The sequence below is a fragment of the Talpa occidentalis genome, unplaced genomic scaffold (assembly GCF_014898055.3).
Source record: "Talpa occidentalis isolate TD23 unplaced genomic scaffold, MPIMG_talOcc4v2.1 talOcc4.17, whole genome shotgun sequence".
In the NCBI taxonomy this organism is placed as follows: domain Eukaryota; kingdom Metazoa; phylum Chordata; class Mammalia; order Eulipotyphla; family Talpidae; genus Talpa; species Talpa occidentalis.
This window is the reverse complement of record NW_023601754.1, coordinates 42943048-42958233: the sequence shown is the minus strand read 5'-3', so window position 1 is coordinate 42958233 and position 15186 is coordinate 42943048. Positions and strand designations below refer to the sequence as shown.

The 15186-nt window shown below is 49.0% G+C and overlaps 1 protein-coding gene across 1 annotated transcript in view; it reads right to left on the bottom strand.

The window, feature by feature from the left end:
• Positions 1-12045, bottom strand: part of TMEM145 (transmembrane protein 145) — a 14074-nt gene extending 2029 nt beyond the window's left edge. Inside the window, 8 exon segments of the mRNA XM_037515523.2 lie at positions 394-473; positions 476-682; positions 1881-1979; positions 1982-2161; positions 2717-2995; positions 3573-3650; positions 6152-6312; positions 12025-12045. Coding sequence (XP_037371420.2) covers positions 394-473; positions 476-682; positions 1881-1979; positions 1982-2161; positions 2717-2995; positions 3573-3650; positions 6152-6215 — 987 coding nt within the window. The 5' untranslated portion in view covers positions 6216-6312; positions 12025-12045.
• Positions 12046-15186: the final 3141 nt, after the last annotated feature.

Genomic DNA, 15186 nt, shown 5'->3' with positions numbered 1-15186 from the left:
CTTCTCCCCCAGTCTCCCTTTAGTTCTCTTGCCTTAGCTGCCTACATGACACACTCCTGCCTCCTCCTGTCTATGCACAGGGAGCACCTCCTCAGGGAGACCTCCCTTAACCCCTCCAGCTAAGAATGCACCACTGTCCTTCTTACTGCCTCCTGCTTCTCCTTAACCTTAGCCCATCAGTCATGCCATGTGTCTCCCTCGCATCGCTGTTTATAGTCTGTCTCCTCTGCTAAAGGTAAGTTCCTTGAGGGCAGGTGCTTTGTCTTGTCCAGTGTCCAGAGCAGGTATGAGCTAATCATGCTTGGCACAGAGCAGGTATGAGCTAATCACGGAATGAGTGACTAGAAGGAAGAAGGAGAGGGAGGAAGGGAGAGAGGAGGAGAAGGCCCACACTTGGGGTGACTCACAGTGGATGGTTAATTTGAGCGGGTCACTCCGCATCCAGCTGCCCCAGTTCCAGATCTCGCATTCTTAGGCCCTGTGTCACTCCACAGGAGGCCGCGGATGGCCAGGGTCCTATTGTTGGCAGACAGCACCAAGCGCTCACTAGGCAGGAGGGGCTGGTACCTCAGGAAACATTGGACCCCCGCCACCTCTTGGGTCTGGCAGGTCAGGGCCATGGAGCTTGAGGTCTCCATGAGATCCAAGCTTGGGGACATGATGTAAGTCTTGGTCAGCCTTTCTGAAAATACCTGGAGATACAGGGTGGGCTTTGAGGACACTTCCCCAGCCTCTTGCCCATGTGGGGGTCACAGGGTTTTCCAAGGATGTATGTATATGTGCTGTGGGTGAGGTGTGTATGTCTGTGCTTTGTCTGTAGCAGCACTGCATGAGTGGTATGTGTAAGTGTTTTTTGTAAGAGTTTGTGTTGGGTGTGTGTATGAATTCTGTGGGAAGCATGTGAATTTGTGATGGGCTTTGTGTGTCTAGAGATTGTGTAGTGTATGACTGTCTTTGCATATGTTGTATGTGTGTATGTTTGACACTGAGGTGTGGGTGGTATACATGTGTTCTTTGTATGTGTGTGGTATGTATATTTATATTATGTATGTATGTACACTTGTGGTATTGTGTGGTACTGTATGTCACATGGATGCATTGTATGATGTGTACATGTTTTGTGTATGATTGTATTGCACGTGAACTATGTTTATACAGTCAGTTGTGTGCATATGTTGAGGATGTTGAATGTGATGTGTTTTCTGTGTAGTGTGAGAGGATATTCATGTCTGTGATGTGTGTTGTTCATGCATGTTGTACACATGTCATGTGGCATGAGTTTTACGTGTGCTGTGTCTGTGTAATTGTGTGTCATATGTGAGACATGTGCATCCACGTTCTGTGTGTACTGCATGTGTCATGAACTTATGTGAGTATATATGTGTGTATGTGCTTTGGGTTTATGTGTACAGTGTATGTGTTATGTATGCGAGGTGTTATGTACTGTGTATGGTTTGTGTATCTGTAGTGTGCATGCTATATGTGTTTCTGTGAGTGTTGTCACATCTGTGATACTATATACTATGTGTGTTGCATGTGAGTTATATGTGAATGTGCTGTGCCTGTGTGATTATTTGCATGTGTGTCCTTGTGTATATGCAGTGTGTGAGTGTTATGTGAGTGTCTGTATGTATGCAGAATCAACCCCCATTCCCCTCCACACACACATTTCCAGAGATCAAATCATGGGCATCCCACAAAAAGCCAACAAGGGCTTGTGAAGGATGTGCTGAGCCAGGAAGAGTTCCATCCCTGTGACCAGAGCCCCACTCTGCCACCTGCTACACGGGAAGTCAGCACTCCTCTGTCCTCCCCCAAATCTAGGACACTGGTGTAGCTGATTCTCAGGCAAACAAGTACGGAACAGGGTAGAGACTCACCGAGGACTCGGACTTCAAGAGTACCCAGGTGGGACAGTTGGGTGACATTACTGGACACCAAGCACTTATACATGCCCTTGTGTTCCCTGGATGCAGCTGGATGGTGAATGTGGTTATAGTAGAAGATTGGACAGAGTCATTGGGGAGGAACCAGAAAAAGGCAGGGAGCGGGTAAGACTGTGTCTCCACTGAGAAGATCATGGTGGAGCCCTCCATCACCTCAACCACCTTCCCATTGGGTACACCAGGCTGCAACTTGATTTCTATGGTGTCAGGACCATCTAGGAGGATAAGAACAACCACAGCAACAGCTCTCTTTGGGGGAACTTAGAAGACCAATACAGACTAGCATTTCTTTTCCCCCACCCAAATTCTGGATCAATTACAGAGATGCAGAGGTCCAATGGAGATTAAAAGTGAGTATTATCATTGGGTAAAGCACAACTGGAAGACATGTCTTCTTTTTTTTTTTTTTGTGGGACCCTCGCCAGCGGCCGGGGAACGAACCAGCACTGCAGAGGCCGCAGGCAGCCTCGTAGCCCAGCGATCAACCGCTGCACCACCAGGGGAGGCCCTGGAAGACATGTGTTAAGCAAGCTGGCAACTGCTCTTTCCCCCCCAGGCAAGATTTTGAATCAAATATCCACAGGTGAAGGAACTCAGTTTTAGGGCTGTTAAGCTGGGTGTTTCCATCGGGATCCGAGTGGAAACATCAATTATATGCCTCAAGAGTAGATGAGTCCACATTTGGATGGTATTTAAAGCTGTGAGACAAAATTAGATCACCAAGGAAGTAGATGTCAGTGAGAGGCAGGGGAGAATGGAAAGGGACTCACAGTTCACAGTCAGGCAGATGAGATTACTGTTCTGGAACTGGACTCCACTCTGAACTTTACATTGGTAAGTTCCGAAGTCCTCTCGGTGGACAGTGAGGATGGTGAGGGTCTTGCCATCTGCTGACAGATGCATACGCTCGTGGATCACCAGGGGGAGGTTGTTGGAGACCCAGTGGATGGTAATGTTGACGTCATTGGTGTCACAGTGGAAGCTCACATTTTCTTTGTGCTCTATGACGGAGTCATGGCTGACTGTAATGGTAGGCTTGGCTAGCAATTCTACAGAAGGAGAAAAAGGGAAACAGAGGCAGAGACATAGAAAAACACCTGGCAAGAGTTACAGAGGGACCCAGACAGACATGAATGGATTGGAATTGTCAGAAGACTGTAGCTCAACGAATTGTCAGAACACTGTAGCTCAACGATTGGTTTCAAATGCCAGATCTGTTCACTCTAGGTGAGATACTGGGTAACTTACTTCCCCCCTCTAAGTCCCATGGAAAAGGGATTGTACAAATAAAGCAGAGGGTCTAGGACATGACAATTGGTCCATGCACATCAGCTTCAAAGAGAATCAAGCTTGTAGTAGGGATGCCAGTAAAGTTCCCCTGCCCACTTAGCCAACCTTTCCCAACACAGCCATGACAGCAACCGTCCACTGCTTTACCCCTGCCCCAATATGACTGAGCAGACCAGTGGTTGCTGGACACTGGCTGAACTAATCAGATATGTCCTGATGGGGGCTAGAGGTGTGGAGGAAACCTGTGTTTTCTGTGCCCACACCTATGAATCTGCCATGAATCCAAAGGGTGTCCAATGGGGGATGTCCCAAACAGACAGAAAACATCCTTCTTACTTTGGGTGGTGTTAACTAGGTTGGCATCGAGGGTGAGCTGGGCTGTAGCTGGTAGACTCCACATGGTCAAAAGTGAGGCTGGGAGGGGGAGAAATGAGGCAGTGATGGAGCGAGAGGTGTGTTGGGAGTGTCCAGTTATGATCTCCATACATAGAGAGAGGTCTGGGGTCATGAACGTGACACTCCACCGCTAGTGGTTTGACTTCTACCCACTCGTTACTGGCCACATGACTTGCAACATGTTTTTATCCTCTCTGAGCCTCAGTTCCCACAAATGTAAAATGGGTATACTACCACCTGCATCTTGGGGTGTTGTGGAGGGATAATAAATATTGGGGAGTTTTAACTGTTAGTCTCCTCTTTCCACACATAGCAAAACAGATGCTTCAAGAAGTGAGGTCATTTTCCAAGATAGTATTGTAAGTGGTAGAAACCACATGAACTTGGCCTGTCTGCCCTAAAGCCCGTGCTCTCAACACCGCATCATTCCTCTTGTCAGCCCCAAGATGGGCGTAGAACCAACCCTTGATTCGTGGGAGTTTCTTCCATTACCTTGATGGGAGAGCTTAACCCTTGGTACTTCCTTAGACTGGGCTCAGGCAGAGGTTTCCCTTACACGGGGAAGGAGAGGCACGGGACAGCAGGAGTTTGCAGTTTTCCATCTGGCCATTTTGCATGCAGGTATGGAGGCTCAGAGAGACTGGGAGCTGCCAGGTTCATGGACGGCTGACCCGGACGGACATCCCCCTCACACTTTCCATCATTAAATTAACAGAGGCTGCCAGCCACGCCCCTCAAGAAAGACTCCAATTTGGCCCAAGCACCATCCCTCCCCTGCTCAGGCAGGACAGGCACCCTTGGGATATTTGGGAGCAAACATGGTCTCTGATGGTTACAGGCTCTATTGTCATGGGCAAGGGTTTTTTCCTTGGTGAGCCTCAGTTTCTTCAACTGCAAAGAGGGAAGAATAAGCTTAGCTCATCTGGTTGCTGTGTGGTCTGATGAGACAGCAGAGGAGACAGGCTTTAAACAGTTCAGAACAAGTGTTCAGTCACCACCGCCACCATTGTGGTCAGTGCCTGTATCTCTGTCTCTCCTGCTATTAGAGGTCAGCCCAATGGGCTCAGAGCCTGGTTTGCACCCCGGTTTTGCCATTTATTTGGGCAAGTGATGCCCTCTTTCTGAGTCTCAACTTACCCCTTTGTACAAGTAGGTGTTAACAGTTCCTGCCTCCTCTGACAGTCATAAGAATAAATGAAGTGAGCCGAAGCACTGATGCCAGGCCTCATTACACCCATCCCACAGAGGAAAATTCCCTCTACACCGTCTTCCCCTGACCCTTTCCTTCCTGCTTCTTCCCCAGAGGGTCCTGCCTTCACTGCAAACCTTGCAGAGAAACCCAAAGACACAGCTGGTAACAGCCCCCGAGGAGGACTGGGGAGCCCCTGCAGCCTGCCAGAGTCGGCCAGGCTCAGCCCAGAGGAAGATGGGCCTCGGCTCAGGGCCGCACGGCCAGGTTGAGGCCTTCCTCTGCACCCTACACATTGCAAAATCATTTCCATCCCTCCGAGATACTTAGCAAAATATTCTGGTCTCTCCTTTTTTGCCTTAGATGCCCTTTAAGCATAAAATTCACATCCATCCTGTCGTGCTATGGGACCTGGCCATTTAGGGCTGGCACAGCCTCCCCTCCGTGCATCCCACTCCTGTCTGACTGTCTCTCGGCTACGTTCCGGCTCTTCCCCATCTCTCTGACTTCCCTGTCCAACCATGGGGATCCCCGAATCTCTGCATGTCGTACTGTTTCTTGCAGTCTCTTTGTACTCTGTCTTCCTTTTTCCTATCCATTTCTCCCACGTTCCCCTCAGCTGAACTTTTTACTATGATACATTCTTATTCTCTCTCCCTCCTTTTCTCTCTCTCTCGCCTCTCCCTCTCTCCTCTCTCCCTATCTCTCTCTCTCTCCATCTCTGTCTCTATATCTTGGTCTCTGGCCTCTGTCTCTAGGTACCTTTGTCAAGATTTCTTTAAAAAAATTAAGATTGGGGCCTCCCTGGCGGCGCAGGCGGTTGAGCACCGCACTGTGAAGCTGTCCGCAGCCTCTGCAGTGCGGGCTCGATCCTGGCCAGCGAGAATCCCACATGGCACAGCAGACCTCTCCTGCCTCGCCCGCTGCTCCCCTCAGCAGTGTATTTCATCAGTCTGCCTGTTCTGTTCCCCACTCTGTCTCTGGTGAATCCTCTCACCCTCCCACACATCTGGCCTGTACCCCGGTTCTTGTATAAATAAATAAATCTTTTTAAAAAATTAAAAAATAAAGTTCTATTTATTTAACACTGCTTTGCAATCTAGACAAATTTCAGGGGTACAGCTTCACCTCACCTACCACCAAAGTTTTATTTCCTTTCCACTATCAGGATAACACCATCTACCTCTACCCTTTCCTTCCACCCCTCTTCTCCTGCCAGTTTCTTCTGTATTTGTCTTTATTTCTATGTCTCCCTCTGTCTCTATTTCTTTCTGTGTCTGTTTCTCTTTCAAGCATATGTACACACACCTGAGGGGAGCCCAACACTCACCTGAGAACAGGATTCCTGCCCAGAGGTGGCCCTGTAGGTCAGTGGGCCCCATGGGTCCAGGCATCTGACTTCTGTGTCTTCCTATCTCCTGGCTGCCCCACTCAGACACAGTCCTCCAGCTCCTCCGTGTCCCCTCTGTCCTGCTGCAAACTTACAGGTGCCTGGAGACAGCGGCTCAGAAGGGGTGGTGGCAGGGGCGGAACTCCGACCCGCCTATGCACTCCACCCAGGACTCATTTCCTTCTCCACCCAGCACAGACACAGCTCCTGGGACCCCGGGCTTCTCAGAGGTGGGAAAGGAGAAAGAAAACCCTGCTCTTTGGCTCTTGGGGTCCCTTGAGAGTCGTGCTCCTCTCCCCTTCCTCATATCCCATATGAGAGTGGCCAAGAAGAGGCAGAGCTGGGGAGGAAGAACTAAAGAATGTTAAGAGTTCAAGAGCAGAAACTGAGCCGATGAGGGTTAGCAACAGTGATGACAATAAAAACAGTAAGTTGGCTCCTGGTGTTGACAGCTTGTTAATATAACCAGGTCCAGTGCCAAGGTCACTGACAGCAGCCTGAAAACATGAAATGGGTAGAAATGACATTTGTGAGATTGATTCCTGGTCATAAACAAAGGGCAGGAAGCACAGAGAGGCCCAAAATCCTTGCTCTTCTACCTGCTAACTGGCTGGCTTTGTCCTCTGAGAGGATAGTTGTGCATTTTCAGGGGCTCTGGAGTCACAAGAGGGAGGCTGGTGTCCTAGTTCTCCAAGCCCTCGCTGTGGCTGGTTGGTAAGCTTACATTCCATTGGCAGAGTGGGATAAAGTAACAGTCTCCCTCACAAAATGTGAGGCTTAAATGAGTTGATGCTGGGGAAGTGTGTGGAACAGTGTGTGGCCCAGAGTTAGTGCCCAATGAGTGTGAATCACCACATGACAGGCTCTGTGAGGAAGGCATGCAGGTGCTCACTCAAGCTCCATAGGTGCTGGCTCCCCGCTGAGCTCTACAGGCACCAGCTCCCTGCCGAGCTCTATAGGTGCCGGCTCCCTGATGGGTTTTATATACCATTTTACATACATTTCCTAAGCACTGTTGTAGGTGCTGGGAACACAGCAGTGGACACAGCAGACAGCCCTTTCTGATGGGGAAAGAGATATCAACAATAAACATAAAGAGGGCCTCCCTTGGCGCAGCCGTTGAGCGCTGGGCTGCGAAGCTGCCCGCGGCCTCTACAGAGCCAGTTCGATCCCCGGCTGCTGGGCGAGGGTCCCACATGGCGTGCAGACCTCTCCTGCCATGCCTGCTGCTCCCCTCAGCAGTGTATTTCGTCAGTCTGCCTGTTCTGCTCTCCGCTCTGGCTCTGGTGAATTCTCTCACCCTCCCGCGCTTCTGACTATACCCAGTGCTTGTATAAATAAATAAATAAATCTTAAAAAAAAAAACACCAATAAACATAAAGAGGTGAATTGCAGGGGAGAGGTTAGAAGGTGATGTACACTAGGGAGAAGTGCCCAGCAGAAGGTAAGGGGTGCCACGCTTTCATCTCATAACTAAGAATGTCAAATCTCACAGAGGTGGCTGGCTTCCCTCAAGTCAGGGGCATCTTGGGCCAGGAATTCTGGTCTCTTAACCTTCATGGGTACCACCTTTCCAAGATCCTCATGTGGCTTTTGGCTACCCACAGCCCCATCTCCTCTGTACTCCAGATCAATCAGTGCCTGTGGCCGTATCATCCCACCACATCCCCAAGCTCTGTGGCTCCCTGGGCTGCGGGCACCTGGTACAGACCCTCGAATTGTCATTCATTCACACTTTTCGAAATTTGAGTCTTCTGACTATTCATCCACTCCCTCTCCTCACCCTGGTTTCCCTTCTGACTGCCTCTGCTCTGGCTCAGCCTCACCCAGAGGCCCCCACTTCCTGCCCTCTGCCCCACCCAAGAGCTGCCACCAGAGTGGACTTCCCAAATCTGCCCCTTCTTGCAGAAGTTGCTTCTCTCCCTAATCCCCACCCTGTGGCATGTTCCATCCTTGCCTGCCCCACAAGAAAGGGACTTTCTGGGCCCTTTTCCAATAATCATGACTTCCACGTTCTTTCCAACAGGTGAAAATAGACCCAGGTCCTTCCTGGCTCCCCACCCCCACTTACTACTGTCTCGCCATGCAGCCTGGCTCAAAGCTGTGTCTTTCCAGGCAGCCTGAACTGACCTCCCACCTGGTTCTGAACTTAGCATTAGCTGCCCTCTCTCTACCTTCAATTCCTTTTTTCTTTTTGAAAATGGAAGCACTGGGTATCCTCCTGGACCCTCTTCCCCCAACTCACCTCCATTACTCAGTCACCAAACCCTGTGGGTTCTATCTGTTAAAGAGCTTTGTTATCTGCACACCCTCTCTCCACCCCACTACCCCGTCCACTACCCGTGAGAACGGCCTTCCAAATGGAAGGGTGTGAGGAGAGCAGAGTGTCTTCTGGCCAGAAACCGCCATGCAATGGGGCAAGAGTCAGTCATTTGTGACAGAAACATGAGAAAAGGATGCTCTCTTGCTGGTAAGAATGCAACATGGTACACTTGTTATGTAAGGTAATTTGACAATATCTGACCATCTGTGAGTGCATTTACTTTTCAAGCTAGCAATCCCACTTTTAGAAAGTGAGTTTGAAGAAATACCTAGCACACACATGCATAAGGTTATTTGTTACAGCGTTGTCATTGGAAAACACTGGAAACTACCTAAATGTTCAAGCCTAGGAGAATGGTTGAATAAATTACGGGACCTTTACACAAGGGACTATTATACAACTGTGAAAAAAGAGGAAACTCATTATGAACAGACATGAGGTGATTTCCCAGACATTCTGAAAAGTGGGGGAAAACAAAAACAGAAGAGTATTTACAGTCCACTAACTGTTGTAAAAGAAAAAAAAAGGACAATAACAAAACATGCACATATCTGTTTATCTTCACCAACTCCCCACCCGCCCACACACAGGAAGGATAAGCCAGAAAATAACAAAGTTGATTGCCCACAAGGGGTTGGAGGAGGTCGGGTAGAAGGGATATGGGAAGGGGAGAAACTTCCCTGAATATATCCTTCTGTGTAGTTTTCAATTCTGAAAACATGTTACTATTCTACATATTAAGCTGATTAAGTTAAGTCACTAGGAACTGGATAAGAGGGAGAGAAAACCAAAAAGGAAACTAAAGCAATGAGCCTAAGTGTATTTCAGGTGACACACATAATCCCTGAAGAAAAACAGGAGGTGGGGAAAGAGGGAGGGAGAGAGAAAAGAGGGAAGGAAGAACCCAAGTAATTTATGATTCAACTAAATACACTCACTTTTGGCAGAGTAGGGAAGGGCACAGCAAATAAATTCTAAACTCTTCTTAGGAATTTGTGTGTGCATAGCGGCATAGCTAAAGCAATTCTAAAACAATTTTAGGGCTTTCCCTGGTGGCGTAGGTGGTTAAGCGCAGAGCTCTGGGGCTGTCCGCAGCCTCTGCAGTGGTGGTTTGATCCTGGCAGGCAGGCGAGGGTCCCACGTGGCTCAGCAGATCTCTCCTGTCTTGCCCGCTGCTCCCCCCAGGAGTGTGTTTCGTCAGTCTGCCTGTTCTGTTCCCCACTCTGTCTCTGGTGAATCCTCTCACCCTCCCGTGAATCTGGCCTGTACCCCGGTTCTTTTTTTTTTTTTTTAAAGATTATTTATTTATTTATACAAGCACTGGGTACAGTCAGAAGCGCGGGAGGGTGAGAGAATTCACCAGAGCCAGAGGGGAGAGCAGAGCAGGCAGAAGGACCAAAGCACACTGCTGAGGGGAGCAGCGGGTGGCAGGAGAGGTCTGCGCGCCATGCGGGACCCTCCTCCGGTGGCCGGGGAGCGGCCGGGGATCGAACCGGCGCCACAGAGGCTGCGGGCAGCTTCGCAATCCAGCGCTCAACCGCTGCGCCACCGGGGAGGCCCTACCCCGGTTCTTATATAAATAAATGAATGACTAAATCTTTAAAAAAAAAAAAACCATTTTAGATATAATGAACAAAGTACTAAATTGGGCTAATGAGTAAATGTGTTAATACTGTTTGGAGCCAGGGTTCTCACACAAAGAGCAGACATACAAATATGGACGGGGGAAGGCAAGAAAGAGCCTGGGGGTTGAGATATTGCTGTCAACTCCTGATGTCTAACGTAAGCATAATCGCTCATATGTGCGTGTGTGTGCACACGTGCATTTGTATGTGCTGTGTGTGTACAGGTTTGTATATGTGTTCACGTGTACCCACATACATTTATTTCCTTGCTCTGCCCACTGATTGGGCCTGGAAACAAAGGCACCCCTCCCATTCAGCAGAAATGTGCACACCCCATCTTGTTCTATACTACTTCCCCTAAAAGGAGCTCCTTAGAGAAGTGGCTGATCCAGGGTTGCAGCAAGATATATCAAATGAGCCTGGAATATCTCATGCCAGAAGGGACAGAAGTGCTTGGGGGTGGGACTGTCACAAGGGAGATTAAAGAGGCTCCACTGGCCAAATCGAGAATAATTCAAGCACCTATATATTACTGACAGTGATGTTAAAAACAGAATTAAAATAAAAATACATGGGTGTACACTGATGAAAGGTAGAGAAATACAAAGGATAGATACAGGTAGTTAGGTAGATTAAGGCTGGTGGGTGTGTTGGTGGGTGCATGGGTGGATGGATGGATGGAAAAAAGGTATGTTAGACAGACAAGACAGGTAGGCAGACAGGTTAAGTGACACAGACACACACAGGCATATACAGAGAATGAGAAAAAGTGGGTGGGTGGCTCTTGCTTACTAAAGAGTCCCAGCTGTTAGCTGGTCAGTGTGGAGAGAGAGCTGGCCTTAGAAAAGCACCATTTGCAACCCTCTTAGTAAAGACCTCCAAAGCAAGACTCATCAAGAGATGCCAAATCTCAGCGGGGTGTGGAATAGGAATAGCCTTAAAGTGTCTCCCCACTGAATGCTTGTTTGTGCAAGGGAGGAAAAAGGGATCAGTAATTACTGTGTGGGGTAACTGGGGAAACCTTGACTGGGTGATTACAATGAACATTGCCAGGATGGACAGGCGGAACTCATGTCCCCTCAGGCACAGTGCCCTGAGGACACAGCATCACAGGTATGGTGTTCGGGCTGAGAATGTCTAATTCCATCTAATCAAGAGGCAGCACCAGACAAACAAAATGAGAAGTGCTCTAATTTGTAAAGGGAAGGGAGGGGGTGTGTATTCTTCAAAAAATGTCAGTATCAGGGGCCTCCTGGTGGTGCAAGGGGTTAAGCACCACACTATGAGGCGGTCCGCAGCCTCTGCAGCATGAGTTCGCTCCCCAGCCAGCCAGGGAGAAACCCACATGGTGCGGTAGACCTCTCCTATCTCGCCCACTGCTCCCCTCAGCAGTGTATTTTGGTCAGTCTGCCTGTTCTGCTCCCCACTCTGTCTCTGGTGGATCCTCTCACCCCCGCATCTCTGGCCTGTACCCCAGCTCTTGTACGCATAAATAAATAAATCTTTAAAAAAAAAGTCAATATTGAAGATAAAGAGAGGGACAGCACCAATTAAACAAGGCTAAGGAGACAAGGCACCAAGGGCACTACCTGGCCATAAGCTAGGTTCGGTCCTGGATGTGGGGAAAGAGACGATCATATTGCATTTTCTTGCAAAGTTGGAATATGGATAAGGACTGTAAACTGTTGAAGTCCACATCAGCAGTTGTAGAAAAGGACGTCCCTGTTCTCAGGAAACATTTATGTGCTCAGGAGTGAAGGGCCAGGGTGTTAGTAACCTACTCATCATGGGGATTTGTGGGGTGGGGGGGCCGGGGCGAGGGTGGGTAGTGAAAGCACACTGGGGAAAGTGGGAGTGAAAATTACCTTAGTTGAGGGCAACTTTTCCCCCTAGTGGCCACTCACGGCACTGCCCCATTGGTGCCAGGACATCAGGCAAATAAAACCTCAACATCCTCATACACAAAGAGCTCCTGAAAAGCAATAGGAAAAGAAAAACAATGCAATTTTTTTTAATGGGTAAAATATGTGAGCAGCACATTTCCAAAGACATCACACTAGATCTATCGATTAACTTAGGAAGAGATAGGAAGCTTCACGAGTGATGGAAATGCCATGCGACAATATTGAGCTACCAATGTTTATACACAGGCGCCCCCCCCCCAAAAAAAGGAAGTATTAATTCTATCTGGCACTGGGCACCTCCAAACACTGTCAGAGAAGGTAAATTGACTGGTCTCAGGAAGGCCTGTTCTTCCTGAGGGTGGGACTGGGTCTTAGCCATCTTGGGGAGGCCAAACGTGATGTGTGGGTGTCACTCCCACTGGGAAAGAAATTTTCTCACTCCCCGTTCTATACCTGCACCTGCACAGGCCCACCTGTAGCAAAGTTCAACTACTCTTTTATAAGGTGGAAGGATTAATGGTGAAGGAATGCATGAGCGATTGACAGTCTCTGAGGCTGGAACCTGGATGCAGAGTCCTCGGTGGCTCTGGCCTGTCTCTGTAGGAGCCGAAACCAGTGTTTTGTTCTTTGACTCTCTGCCCCAATGGTGATCCTGGGAGCCCTGAGTCATCATGACCTGGGCCTCCTCAGCCTCGGGGAGAGTTTTAGGGCTGCACTGTTCTGCCTTTAGGGTGTCCTGGGCTCTCAGTGCCTGGAGTCACATGTAATCCACTGCCAGGAACCCTGGACTTTTCTGCACTCTCTGCTCTTCCATGTTGCCTATCTTCCTCCCCCTTCATTCCAGCAGGCACTGCCACACCCTACACAGTTTCCTCCACCCTGCAGCCCCCTCAGACACTCCCACTGCAGGCTGACTGCTCTGTTCCCTTCCTACTGACACCTGTGAGACCTGCCGTCTTGGGTATGGAAAGGACGCAGAATTTGTAGGAGCAGCAGACACTTGAGTCTCCATCAAGACCAATTTTCCAGGACACAGGAGAACCAGATTTCACTGGATCTTTGTCCATTGGCCTCCATGATGCCAACATGTGGAACATGCACACACAACAAGGGCATGCGACCCTTAATCAACTCTGTATAACTCTACATGGAGTGTAGAGGAGGACAGGTCTGCAGTCCCCAGAACCTCAAAGGCTCAACTTCCCCCTTGCACTCCTGACTCTTGGTCCTGCTGTGAGGCTCCTGCTCTTCCCAGGGGCTGCCCAGATCTCCTGGTGGGGAGTGGGGGTTGGGCCAGACCCTGTGCCCTCTGACTGGTCACTGGCATTTCACATGCATGTGGGGGCTCATGAGGACACCTTGACCACAGAGTGGATGCTCTCGGACCCAAGACCCCCAGTCACACTTCTTTCATTAGACTGTCTATTTTGACTTAAGGTCACATTCACTCCAGCTGCTACATGTTGCTGGTCTCAGATGCTCCATCTCCACAGTGGAGGGGCCCCTGAGTCCCTCAGAGGATGGGCTGTGGACATGTGGGGAGGGTGGGAGCACAGGATAAGCTCTCAGGAATCAGTTATTTCCTTCACGTGATCCTCCTCACAAGAACATACCTGAAACACACCTGGAGTGTGGAAGCCCTCAGTGCCTCCTGCTCCAGCACCCACGCTTCCCCACAGTGTGCTCCCCACCCCTCCACCCACACAACCTCACTGCCCTTCCCACAGGTAAGTCCAGATTGTGAGCAGGAGAAATCAGTGCTTTTTTAAGAAAACCATGAAGGTTAATAGCCAGGAACCCTTTAAAACATTTCAGGGAGCACTGAAAACACAGAGCAATCTGAAAGGACCCCACTTAGCAAGTGTCATCATTTGGGCACCAAAAAGCAATAAGGCCTATAAAAATTATTCGCAAAACTGGATGGAGTGAGTAACATTCAAAGGAAGAGAAGACACATCATTACATCAGATTGAGTCCAAATTAAAGGATGAAAAAGCCTGGAAAAGTGAAAACAGAAAAGACAAAATAAGACAAGAGCAGGAAGTGCAGATTTTATTGGGAAGAGGACATGCACTTATCAACTCAGCTCCAGCGTCTGTTAAGATCGGGTATGATTATGAGTGGTGCACTTCTTAGCTGCTATTTACATGACACAAGTAACCACAACAGGGAGGTGTTTGCACATCCACAACTAAGAAGAGGCCTTGTTTTTTAGGCAGCTGCATTCTATACCCTGGTGGCTGCACATTGGAATCTTCCACTCAGGATTATACTGATAACAAATTAGCTTGATTCCAAGATTCTGCTATAAACTATGCCTGCAGCAACAACTGTGATTAGGTGTCATTTTGCTGACGTGGACACTGGGGGCAGAGCGGATGTCTATGTTTGATTTGGGTCAGCACGGACAAACAAACGTCACTCCACAGGCTTTGCACAAATGTTCATGTCCCTCAGAAAAGGAGGGAAACATGATTCTCACCACAATAGTTCCACACATTGTTTTCAAACATATGGACTTGGCCACCTGCATCCGGGACACCAGAAATAAAATAGTGTTTAACTAAGGAGAGCGAATCGCTGACCTGCAGACAGAGCAATCGACCACGAGATGGCGCAATCGACCACCCAACTTCTGCATGAGACACTTCAGGGACTTCAGAGCGGGGGAACAGAGGTTGGGCCGCCCAGAGGGTCCAGATAGTGTCCACAAGATATGCTGCTTTGACATGTGGATTATTCAGTCGAAGCTCAGTGGAGGCCTTGGGACTCAGGAAATTCTTCCCACCCACTTCACACTATCTTGAAGAATATAAACTAGGGGTCTTGCCCAGAAATGGGACGTGGCCACAAATACGGTCACTATCTGGGTAACCTCTCCACAAGGCAGCTTAACCGTCTACTCAAGAACCACTCTTCCTCCTGTGTGACACCCTCTCATCACTATGTGAGTTCCCCTCTGCTCTCCCTGAGACCAGGCACCAGCCCATCCTGAGCTGGGGGTGGAAGGTGGCATGAGCAGCACGGGCAATCACCTCAAGAAGAAAATGTGCACAACAGGCACTGCTAAAACCAACTTAGTTATTTGTTCTTCCTTAAAAGAGTTCTGGAGTTCAATGCATT